Here is a 13,400-nt window from a genome sequence, read left to right as displayed (position 1 = left end):
TAGTTCTCAGGAGTCTCTCCCTTCCCTTCTATCCATTTTCTTAATGATACATCCTTTGACACTATTTATGATGCTGCAAAGGGGAAGCCTGATTGAAATGTGGATCCATGCTTTGTTTGAAGTTGCTGTTAGTACACTCTGAGCAAGTGTGATAAATAGATTCTGTGTTTCCCTAGGTGCCTCTTCATGTAAATTGATGACTGCTGCCCAGGGGAATGAACAGGGCCTGAAGACATGAAGAGAGATTAGTTTAAATGTGGCAAGGCCATAATCTGTAACGAGGAATATCTATCACTGTCACACAAGAGAACCATGGTGCTGGGAAGACCCCCTTTGCTTGGAAAAAGTATCCCACTTCATGGCTGACAGTTCAGGCCTCCTTAGCTACTTAACTCCACTTGTTCTCTCCAAAAAAGCTCTTTTATTCAAATTTGACAAACTAATTACTGCTACCATTTGGCTTTGAATGACTCAATTATGGCTGCAGTCACTTGGTTTAATAATTACTAAAATTATGGTTTGGGCCCAAGTCCAGTTCTGCCTTTGCTCTCTTCCCCACGGAAGCAGGGAGAAGCACTTTTATTGGAAAAGAGATGGTGATTCAGGAGCGAGGTTGTAACAATAATTTTAAATGATCTCAGTCAATGGGAAAATAAAACTTGAACAGCCTGGCTTGAGAATAGGGCTAATTTTTTTTCTTAGTCTTTAAAAGAAACCTGACACCCTGAAACTATAGGCTTGGTTTCCACAGATAATCCTAGTCTCTGCATTCATGAAGCTTTTTCCCCTTTCTCCCATGCTAAACTTGTTAGAATTTATTATGAACTGATTAATTTGTGGTGTTTTGATTTAACTAGAGCAAAGATTCTAAGTTCTTAATACCTCCTTCCCAGGTTGATTTTGGGGAGAAGAAAGCCTTGGGGAGCCATAAAGATTTTAGAGATTCTGAGGATAGAGTTTTACTTGATCTGAAGGCTTTATCACAATTTTATTGCTGAAATCACTCAGTATACGGGACATAATGTTCAGTCAAGCAAAGAACATTGTCAATTTCAAGTTCTGGCTCCATTATTTTTGTCTGGTGTAATCTTGGCTAAGTCACTTAATTTTAGTAATCCACTTCCTCATCAATAAATGGGGATTAATATGAGATGCCTCCTTCTTGGGGTATTTGTGAGAATCAAATGACGTACTAAAAAAAAAGGAAACAAAAACAAATGCAACAAATAGAAAACAGTTAAAAACACGGTAGGCATTGAAGCAAAATATCAATAATTATTTTAAATCTGAAGGGTCTAAACACACCAATAAAAGACAAACATTGTCAGAATGGGTAAAAAAAAGCCAGACCCAACCATATGTTGTCTACTAGACATTCATTCTAAATATAAAGACTTGAACCCAAAGCAAAGAGATGAAGAATGTTATATCAAACTAATGCTACTCGGAAGAAAGCAGAAGAAGCTATATAATTTTCAAACGAAGCAGAGTTAAGAAAGGAAATTTTTTGGAGATGAAGAACAACATTATATAATGATAAAGGATTGGTTCTTGGAGGAGTTTGGAAAGATGGCAGAGTAGGAGGACTCTGAGCTTACCTTGTCCCACATTTACAACTAGATACCATCCACATTCAAGTCAATAAACCAGAGAGTGATCTGAAGACTGGTAGAACAAACTCCACAACTAAGTATAGAGAAAAAGCTGCACCTGAAAGTTTAGGAAGGTCAGAAAGACTGAATGAGGCTGCTGGAGAAAGGAAGGAGCAGCATGTAGGAAAAGGACAGAGAAATGGGCCCTTGCACCAGGGAGCTCACGCAAGGAGGACCAATCCCCATAACATTTGGCTTTAAAAACCAGAGGGGCTGAATTCTGTGAGTTTGTAAAATCAGTGGAACTTGGAGCCCGGACCTTTAAAATTCAGCTGACTCAGCACTGGGTGAGCCCTGAGAGTGAGTAATAGTTGGGTCACTGCCCTGAAAGAGTCAGCAGCCTGCATAGAGAAGGAACATAAAAACCGTAGTTCACACAACACTGGGGGCCAACGGGAGGCATATCTATACATAATGATTTCTGAGCATGTTGAGGGACTTCTTTGAAAATGAGGGAGCTGGCAGGTATCATTTTCCCCATTCACCCCCATCATAAACACAGAGCCACCTATGGGAGGTGGGGCTGCACAAAAACTTATAGCCTTGGCCCAGGGCTCAGGACAAATTTTGTTAAGTCATTGAATGCCCTACCCACATGATAGGTGCATAGCTGTCACGGGGGGCCCTGCCTAGCTGCAGCATGGTGCACAGCCACAGGCCCCAGTCATTGTGTGTACCATACCCAGCAGTTGGTTGTATGGCTGCTGAATTACACAGCATACAGCAGTTGTGCTGTGTCCAGCTGCACACCCCCAGCCACTGTCACATGCTAGGCTCAAATGTGAGGTGTACAGCTGCCACTATCCACCACACCCAGCCATGCACCCCCTACAGCACCATGGTGCCCAGCCCCCAGCTGTCGCAATATGTCAAGGGATATGGCATAAGCCTAGTGGCCCAACACAAATATTGCTAACACCACCAACCACTCCCAAGTTTCCCAGTGGGTATGGCCCTTCAGAGCTGGCCTGCCTGGGTCCCACTAATAGCACAGAGAGTGAGCACAGCCCACAACAGGCACAGTCAGTACAGATGCCTACACTGGAAGGAAAAGTGACTTAGACACAACAACAGGATGTAAGCAATACACATAGGATACTCTCCTGAAGGGCCAGGTTTTGGTGAACAGGGGACACTCCACTGCAGGACACTCCAGGATCTCCTTTTCATAAATTCAGTACTTTCAAGAGTGGAAGACATAGCTGACTTTCTTAATATAGAGAAACAGACACAGAGAGGTAGACAAAATGAGGAAACAGAGAAATTTATCAAAATGAAAGAACAGGACAAGGCCATGGCCAGAGAACAAAGCAAAAGAGATATAAATAATGTGCCTAAGAGAGAATTTAATGCAATGATCATAAGGATACTCACGGGACTTGAGAAAAGAGGGGAAGACATGATTGAGACCTAGCTGAGATAAAGGGCTCAGTAAATGAAATGAAAAACACATTAGTAGTTTGTTGAGGATTTTAGCATCTATGTTCTCCATGGATATTGGCCTGTAGCTCTCTTTTTTAGTAGTCTTTATCCAATTTTCATATCAGACTAATGCTGGCCTAGTAGAATGGATTGGAAGTTTTCCTTCCTTTTCTATTTTCTGGAATAGGTTTGAGAAGAGTAAGTTTATCTATTTTTTTCAATTAATTTATACTGGATCCTTCTCACAAGTGAATGTACTACAACTTCTTGGTAGCAGAACTGCTTCTAGTTCCTGTGAGGAACACCCTATCTCAAAAGATAATAATTTTATACTGTAGAGCAGTGGTTTTGAATATTGGGGCCAATTTTGCCTCCCTAGGGGACATTTGATAATACCTTAGACATTTTTGATTGTTGTACTTGGGTAGGGGGTGATACTGGCATCTCGTGGATCAGGAATTGTGCTTAACAGTCTACAAAATAGAACAAAGAAGTGTCTGGCCCTAATAGTGTTTACATGGAGAAACTGCTTAGCCATGGAACTTAGAAAGAGCTGGATGAGCAACACTTTCAAGTATCAAGCTCAGGACTTATGTAGGAAAATAAAGGATCTTGCTTTCTTATGATCCAATTAACTGTGCAGTCTTGCAGGGGAGTAAAACTTGCTACCCCAAAATATGTCTCATTGGCATATGAATTATTTTAGGCTGATTATTTTTAAGAAACAGAAGACCCAAGAAGTTTTTCTTTTTTGCCCCTCTCCTAACTGCTTGAAATAATTTAGATAGAGGACCTATTCCAAGAGGAGAGCTAACACCAGAGATAATTATAGTAAAATACGAACTAGGTATGGTAGACAGGGAGGAACCTAGCAAGGTATATTTTGACCAAAGTCCTCTCTGTGTCTCAGCAAACATTTGTTTACCAAACATTTATTCTTCCCATTCTTCCTGAGAATTGCATTCCTTAACTTTGAAGCCCCAGACCTTTACCCCTATTCCTGAGTCCAAAATAACATATATACCTCATCTTGCTTGACTATTTTTGGAATCTCTCATGTTTATGTGGATCCCCTGTATGTACATTATTAAATTTGACTTTCTCCTGTTTATCTGTTTCATGTCGATTTAGTTCTTGGAGCAGCCAGAAGAACCTTAAAGGATCAAATATAAATTTTCCTCTCCAACAGCATCATCTGGCCATTGCCAATTTAAGATCTTCCTAGCTTTAAAATACTCACTTTGGATGCCAATGGATCTCTTTCCCAACAATGTCTTTCTTTCTAAGCTGCTTCAGAATTTTCAGTATGTATTTAGAACTGAGGAAGTAAAAATAAGAAGAAATAAAAGGGAGACATTGATGGTAGAAAGAAATAGAGGAGTAGACTAAAATATAGAAACCTGAATGACTCTCTCTTAAGTTCTTCCTTCTTCCCTTGCTCCCCCTCACCATTCTTTTAGCTCTTCTCTCTTCCTTTCAACAGATACTTTTTCTTAAAATGTGCTAAGTATGGTGTTTAGATGAGATTATTTTCTGAGGACACTTTATTTCTTTCTTTTCTTTTTTTTTAAATTTCTTTTCAATGTAACAGAATTCATTGTTTTTGTATCACACTCAGTGCTCCATGCACTACGTGCCCTCCTTAATACCCACCACCTGGCTCCCCCAACCTCCCACACCCACCCCTTCAAAACCCTCAGGTTGTTTTTCAGAGTCCATAGTCTCTCATGGTTCACCTCCCCTTCCAATTTCCAACTCCCCTCTCCTCTCCATCTCCCTATGTCCTCCATGTTATTTGTTATGCTCCACAAATAAGTGAAACCATATAATACTTGACTCTCTCTGCTTGATTTATTTCACTCAGCAATCTCTTCCAGTCCCATCCATGTTGCTACAAAAGTTGGGTATTCATCTTTTCTGATGGAGGCATAATACTCCATAGTGTATATGGACCACATCTTCCTTACCCATTCGACCGTTGAAGGGCATCTTGGTTCTTTCCACAGTTTGGTGACTGTGGCCATTGCTGCAATAAACATTGGGGTACAGATGGCCCTTCTTTTCACTACATCTGTATCTTTGGGGTAAATACCCAGTAGGGCACTTTATTTCTAATAAGCATTTTTTTTTCACAAAGTTCTTTTTATATTTATTATCTCATTTGAGTCTTTCTACAAACCTCATTTTATAGATAAGTAATCCAAGACTCAGGGAGTGTATGTGAACTTGCCAAGGGTAATAGTAGAATAAGAACTTGTTTCTATACAGTTCTTTCGTCTATATAATGCTGACATTGGTATGAGGGTTATGAGAATATGAGGTTCTATATTGCCATATACTTATGAGAAATGGTATTTATTTTGGATTATAAAATCACACAAAACACATGCTTTTTAAAAGGTGATGTACTGTCTTGGGGATCTGTAATGAAACTGACTCAAAATAACACTAAAATGAGGGTTCTGTTGAACTGCTATTAGGTATCAAGCATAACACAAAATAGCTCATCAAGCCCCTCAGATATCTAATGAGTTAAATTGTTTTCATCCTAGATCTGAGAGAAGTTGAATAATCTTAGTACACAAGACTAAACTTGAAAGTAGTATAACAGTAAGCAAAAAAAATTTCTTTTGAGTGACCTTCCAGTTATGTTGCCTATATTAACAGGCATTTAGCTATAATGAATAAAGGTGTCCCCCAATAATACATTTTTTTAAAGATTTTATTTATTTATTTGACAGACAGAGATTGCAAGTAGGCAGAGAGGCAGGCAGAGAGAGAAAGGAGGGGAAGCAGACTCCCTGCTGAGCAGAGAGCCCAATGCGAGGCTCAATCCCAGGACTCTGGGATCACAACCTGAGCAGAAGGCAGAGGCTTTAACCCACTGAGCCACCCAGGCGCCCCCCCAATAATACATTTTAATAATTTTGGGCCCAAATTTTATACACAAACAACCGAAATGTTGGTTAATCACCTTGCATACATGCTAATAGTTTATTCATATCTTGCATTTAAAGGGAAAAGGGTAACTTTCTGACTAAATGATTTAAATGCAAATATTAATACTAGACTAGTAACTATTCTTTTGAAGAATTTATTCATTAGGAAAACCCATGTTCCACTTACTGCTACTGTTCTCTTCTGAGTCAGACCACTTGTTACAATATTGGCTCTGATTAGAAAAATCTATGAGAATATTAAAGAGTCCCTGGAAACCTCTAAGTCATGGATTTGAATCCTATTTTATCCAGGGTTTGCATCTTAACATAACTTGGAACATTGCTGGAAAATATAAGATGTCAAACTCTATGTAAAACTTGGGAGTTGTCTCTCCTCAGTCCACAGCAGAACTTGTCTAGTGTTCTAAATTCTGTCTCTAAGGCAAACAAAATAGCAGCTAAGACTCAAATGAGTGTGGACAACTCCAGATCTCTAGGAGGTAAATTTGCTAAATAATGTAATTTCTGTTATTTTTATTTTTCAAGATGAATGAAGATTTAGTGAAAGCATTACCTTTGGAAAGCATAGCTTGAAGCTCCATGGGAAAGGATGGCAGTTATGCACATCCTCTGTAGTACTCATTTTATTTTCTGATTCTCTTAAGAGCCAACTTTTGCTCCCTGTTATTTCTATGGATTCATGCTTATAATGGCTTGTTTTTTGTTTTTTTAGTGATTCTTGATTGTGAACTCACTTAGGGAAAATTTTTCGTGAGACCTGGGTTTAAGTTCTGCTTCTACAGGGATAATGAATGTTTGCTTCTGCCAATTGCCTGCAGTCACTACCAACTTCAAAATAAATTATCCTTTTGAGGTTTTTAGGAAACCCAACTGAATTTACTCTGCAGACATATTAATTGTTTTTGGTTACACAATCTCAGCTGAAATTTCCTGCTGACTCTTGTGTGGGTACTCCCCCCCTTAATTCACCTTTTTCAGTGAAAATGTAGACATTCAGGTATATAGACTTATACAGAGGCTTCCTATTGGACATTCACCCTTGGACAGAGTCCACTGTCTCCTGTCACCTGTGGCGATCAGTGCTGCCATATCAGAACTGAAACTCAAGGACACCAGACGTGGGTACCTAAGTGGTGTCAGAGATCACTTCCCTCTCAGGATCCTATTTCATTTTTTTCCTCTCAGAATTTTACTAATTTGTTCAACTTAGATATATTTACAATTAGCTATATTTACAAATAATAGCTAACATTATTTTGTTATTCCTAGTGAGACAATTTTTCAAGGTTCACAATACTGCCAGAGATGATTATTTTCTAAAATTTATAAAAGTCTAAAATACTTCTAAAGATTTTTTTTAATTTATATATTTGACAGACAGATCACAAGTAGTCAGAGAGGCAGGCAGAGAGAGAGAGAGGAGGAAGCAGGCTCCCCGCTGAGCAGAGAGCCTGATGTGGGGCTCGATCCCAGGACCCTGAGATCATGACCTGAGCCAAAGGCAGAGGCTTTAACCCACTGAGCCACCCAGGTGCCCCTAAAATACTTCTATATAAACATGTTCATTTAACAATGTACTCAGCCATGTTCTTATATTAGTACATGTAGTTTTGCCTTTTTTAAATCAATGGCTACCAAATAAATACTAAGGATAAACCATAATTTATCTAGCAAGTTCTCTATTAATGGATATTTATGTTGTTTTCAATTTTTTGTTATTATAAAGAAAACCTCAAAATAGTCAACATATATATTTATAGATTTATATATCTAGATTAGATCTCTAGAGTTAGAATTGCTAAGTTAAAGAATATGAATTTCGATATTTCCAATTTGCTTCTCAGTATTTGCAACAATTAATTTGAATAAGAAAGAAAAAAAATCAGTGTGCCTGAATTCTCAATGACTTTCTCCAATGGGTTTTATTGAGCATATTATTATTAATTTGAGGGAATAGTTTGTTTCTTAACCTTGTTCTAGAATTTATTCCTTGGAGAGACAAACCATATTACAGAAATATGCATGAAATGTTTTTAACAGATATTTTTCATGCCATGTAAGGACTTGATTTGAACCAATTTTTCTCATATATAACAGAAATACAATCTTTCCAGGGCAATGCCATTTGATTTCTCATCTGACTCTGAGTGTCCTAACTGCTTGGAGAGTACTCAGAATGAACCTGATTGGAATCCCTGTTTCAACAAGAGTCGTAATGACTCTTTATATTCAAGATCAAGAAAGAAATCCATGCCTTCTTCTGGTGTTCAGTGCTTTCCTTCTCAGTGTTGTTCCACCAGGCCAGAGAATGACACCAAAGAAGACTCAGGCTTTCTTCCCTCAGAGGAGGAAAGCTACACGGAGTCTTCTCAAAACAACTATGTCAGTCTGAACCCTGAGGGCATTACAAGGAAAATCAGACCATTGAAAGAGCTGACTGTCCAGGAATTACTGAGGGAGTTTGGGGATAGTGGGAAGTTCCAGCCAAATTCCACGTCTGTAGGCCACTTTAGAGATCAGGTGGTAATGAAGTTCAGAAGAGCTCTGTATTATTCCGGAATTTGGGTGACACATGTCCAAGGCTACAGACTTGAAAAGCATTTGTCAGCTAATTATTTCAAGAGAAACCCTGGTTGTCTACACCGGCTGGTCCCCTGGCTGAAACGGGAACTAACAGCTGTTTATGGAAATTATGGTTATACAGTGAAGAATATCCTATCCACTATTCTCCAACACATGACAGAATATGATCTGGACAGTGAGTCCTTCATTCACCTCCTGGAACCTTATCTCCAACAACACACTCACCATTTTCTGCATGAGTTTATCAGTTTTGTTCATTCACCTTATAACATGGAAACCTATGACCAACGAGCCATTTATCAATGTCCTTCCATTTCACCATGGGTAAAAAAGAAGTCCATAGCATCAGCTTCTGTTTTGCCTTTGTCTAAGGATCAGGCATCTCAACATGATACAAGGCAGTCTAGAAATACCCGGGACCAATGGAATAATGAGCAGAAGCCTCTGTCAGGCTTAAAACCATTTCCAAATGGTAACTCTTCCTTTAAGAAATCTGAAATCTCACTACTTCATCATAAAACAGCAAGCAAAATCCATGCTTGGATCAAAGACAAACCAGGATCAGGAGATCAAAAAGGCACAACTTCTGCTAATATATTCCTGAATTATACTACACCAAGGGAAAGGGGCCCAAGCTTACGGAATTGCAAAAAAAAAGTTCATGAGAGGAAAATGGAAGGAATAAAGTTGCTTCCTGGTCACGTCCAGGATCTGGGAAAGAGTGAATCAACTGCATGTACTTTCAGTTCCCCAGCAATTTTTAATCAGGGGCAGCCATTTCAATGCAATCTAAGAGAAGAAAGGATTTTGAGCCCTGACCAGGAGATCAACTTCCAGAAAAAAGCAGCAGAAAAAAATACATACTCAGATTCTTCACCGAAGATTGTTCAAAGAAGATTGCCCAGAGAAAGATCCTTGCTAAGTTGCAAATCCAGAAAGAGATATCCTTCTTGGAGTTGCATTTCAGAAATTGCCCTTTCTACTAAGAGAAATAGTAGGAAACCGAGCTCTTTCAGAAAAAAGAGATTGAAGGGCAAACAGTCCTCCCAATTTGCAGAAGCTGGTTCACATTTCAGTAGAAGAATCCCAAGACCATCAGGGTCCAGTACACACAGATCCAAATCTTGGTGTGTTGGGCTTACAAAGAGATCTTTAAGCAGAGAATCAAGTAATCCCTCTCTCAGAGGAAGTCACAGAAGTGAACGCTTCACCCAAAATATATGCTGTGACCAATCAAAAGAAAATAATGTGCATAGTTATGAATCCAACTGTGGAAGAGCATCTTCAACTGCAGTCCAAAATGCGAAACTTCCTTCAACTTCTGGGAAGAGACCCAAGTGTTCTTCTAAAAGTGAGAGTACTTCCCAAGATGGAAGCCACTGTAATAGTCTCACATGCCTTCAGATTGAGAAACACAGATCCCCAAATAAACAAGAGATGAGGCAAAAAACTACATTTCCAAGAGGTGGCAAAACCAGAGCAGGTAGGCACAGAAAAAACAAGTGCCAGTGTCTAGATAAAAAGATCACAAAGGAAATCAGTGATGAAGTTGGGGATCTGAATGATATAAGGCAAAGGAGTAGTCTTTCTGAGTGTGCACCTGCCTGCAGGAGGCAAATCCAAAAGAAAAAGAAGTCAGGTCATCAGAAATGTCACTGGGCCAAGAATGAACATAAAGGAGACAAAGTATCAGAAACACAAGGATGCAAATTGTTTTGAAAGGCAAATGAGTCTATTCAATTAGCCACCAAGGATCTTTGAAAATAACAATATTAATCTGGAAAAGATTCATCCCATTGCTTTGTAACTGGAACTAAAAGCCTGACGAATTAAACTTAAGGCTTCCTGTAGAGACAAATGCATATTATTAAATTGGGCATAAATGTAAATATTATTTTTGTCTGCCTTTTTTTCTTGTGAACTGAATTCTTAAAACATTTGGCTTTTTTAGTTCCTAGATTTAACTATGAAGATTATCTGCCAAAAGTTGCAAACACCACAAAGACCATATTAATGATAGGAGTATATGTTACTTAACAAGTTATGGACATTAACTACTACTAAGCACAAGTGCTATTTTTCAAAAATGGATATATTTATTTTTTTAAATATATAATCTATGAATTCTATAAACTATTCTATAATATAATTATTAAGTATATATACATGTAAATGTGCGTGTGTGTGTGTGTGTGTGTGTAAATAAAAAATAAAAATTCCGAGCACTCTCCCTCCAATGTACCTGGGAAATTCTGAGAGAGACACTGAGAAGGGATGCTGATCCCAGGTTGTAAAAAGAAATGAAATCTGGCTTTTCTGGGTCCATTGTAGTCACAAAGCACCTAAATGTAGCACAGGACTCAAAGTCCAAATTAAAAAAAATAAAATTATGTCAATAACTCCCTTTTAAAAATAATCAAATTTTCCTGCAGAAATCTTAGATAATCTGTTTAACAGATATAAATGTGTCCTGGTAATTCAACAGTAAAATTGTTAAGTTTCTTCTTTTTTTTTTTTAATCTACACTTTCATCAGTTCAGGTGAGCAGTCCACTATCAACAATGAGCTAATTCTTTCATGGTAAAAATTCATGGGAAATATATAAAAAGTCCTGAAATTAGGAACAGGAATTCAATTGTGATGGTTCAAAGTCACTACAGTTCAGTAGTAGTAACAATAAAAAGGAAAATAAAACTGTTATTGTGGTCAAAAGTATGCTAATGAGCTAACAATGTTAGGCTGCACTTAAATGTAGATATGGAGAACTTCTCCAGGAAGGGAAAACCAAAATGGACATCAAATAGATAAATAGATATTTTCTAGGAAAATATATTTCTCTGAATGATTTGGAAAATGAATTTGGCTTTAAATAGAAAGTTACAGGGAAGTGATTTTTACTTAATGAATGAAAGCCTGTTCTATTAGAATGGTCATATGGTTCCTATCAGAATGGACATATGGTAGATCAAGAGGCCAATGAAGGGAAGGAGCTCTCATCCTTGGAAGTGTTCATGCTTGGCTGCATCCCAACAATGAGGGAAATCTAACTGGATGTTTTATACATTCCCATTTGACTCAAAGATTCCAAGATTCGTTAAACAGTCACAGACATTTGCTAATGAACCAAAAACATCATACTTATAAAATGTGTAACATATTTTCATGGATGGAAAAAAGAAAAAATATTCAATGATAACAAAGTGACAGTAATTAATATTGAAAGCTTACTATTATGTGACACACACACACACACACACACACTCTCTATCAGGTATTATTTGAATTCACATTTTATGGATGAAGGAAACTGAAGCTTAATGCTATTATTTGCTGAAGGGCACAAAGCCAATAAATGTTAAGTCTGCATTGAAACCCAGATGGCCTTACCTCCAGAGTCACTGATCTTAAACCCAACATGACATTACTTACTTTTTTGTTGTTTTCATCTTTTTCTTTTTTTAATTTTTTTTTTTGTGCGTGTGTTCCAAAATTCATTGTTTATCAATTACCTACTATCTTTCACATTCTGGTGAGCATATTCACAAGCACTATTATTTTACCTTTACAAGTGAATAAAGTTGGTTTAATTATGCCTGTGTTTTCAGTGAAGAAAATAAGTTTCAAAGAAGTTTTTTTAATCATAATGAGCACCAGAGCTGAGAGCCAAACTGTAAGTCTAACTGCCCATGCTTTGTGTTTATATAGCCTGTCATGGTTGACCGAGCTTTTCAAATCTAACTCAGATGTACCTTATGACCCTTAATCACCTATTCTTCTCTGCTACTAAGAGGACTTTTTCATTCAAAATCCAGAATACTAATATAATCATGCAGGGCAAACCATTGAGAGGTCACTTTTACTTATTTATAAGGATAAAAACCAATTCCTCTTTCCCAAGTTCACCCTGAATTGTCCTTCTGATGCTAATGGGGTTCATCTCAGCCAGCTAGGAGAAGGCAGGTGAATGATTTTCAATACACATGCTTCAATTCACACAGTATCTTCTATGGCATGTGGGTCAGTTGAATCTCTGAAGCCCAGGGCCAGTTTCATCTCTGTCCTTGACTCTAATGTTCTTTGGGCTGACACTTCTTTAGGTACATTTCATCTATCCAATGAAAAGCAGGTAAGGAGAAATGAGGTATTTGAAGATAACTTGAGAGTCACTGTCAGGTGAGAATATTAAAAAAAATGAGTTATTAATCCTTATATCTTTCTATCATGCATATTTTAGCTAATGTATATTTATCAATCCTCATAGCTACTGCTTAGGAAAGACTTTTTCATCTATGCTCACTGGAACTATTAATGCATCTTTCTAACTAGTTTCTCTGCTTCTGTGCATGTGTTTTCTCTTCAGATCATCATCTACAGTTATTCTAATACACATCCTTATTTGTTTAATTTCCCTGCCTAAAATTCTTCATTGGTTCCCTTTTCCAGAGAGGATAAAGTCCAAATTCTTTACTCTTACAAATAAGGACACTTTGGCCCCAGTCCATTCCTATATTGTTCTATCCTTAAAAACAAAACACATAAACATACATACATAGTATGCACAAGGACATATAAACATATCCTTATATCTGCACACATCATCTCTTACCAATAGTATAGACTGTAATCTCCCTGCCTTAAACAAATGCACTTGTTCCAGTGTCTTCCATATACTAGGTGCTCAATAAACACATTTCCTACAATTGGTCTGCTACTACTGAACTGTGTGATCTTAGATAAGTTCCCTGTAATTCGGTTTTCACCTTAGTTAAATGAAATTGACTCA

General features: G+C 37.7%; 1 protein-coding gene across 1 annotated transcript; it reads left to right on the top strand.

Annotated features, from left to right (window-relative positions):
• The first annotated feature begins 8,152 nt into the window (after positions 1–8,152).
• LOC123952559 (E3 ubiquitin-protein ligase Topors-like) lies at positions 8,153–10,336 on the top strand. Its single transcript, XM_046021831.1, has one exon. The coding sequence runs from the start codon at positions 8,153–8,155 to the stop codon at positions 10,334–10,336; it is 2,184 nt and encodes a 727-aa protein (XP_045877787.1).
• Positions 10,337–13,400: the final 3,064 nt, after the last annotated feature.

The sequence above is a fragment of the Meles meles genome, chromosome 11 (genome assembly GCF_922984935.1).
Source record: "Meles meles chromosome 11, mMelMel3.1 paternal haplotype, whole genome shotgun sequence".
Lineage (NCBI taxonomy): Eukaryota > Metazoa > Chordata > Mammalia > Carnivora > Mustelidae > Meles > Meles meles.
Note: the sequence above shows the minus strand (reverse complement) of the source record. Positions and strands in the feature narration are given on the sequence as shown.

Bases quoted from the DNA above. Each gene is read 5' to 3' on its own strand.
- LOC123952559 (XM_046021831.1), top strand. From the start codon at position 8,153: ATGCCATTTGATTTCTCATCTGACTCTGAGTGTCCTAACTGCTTGGAG.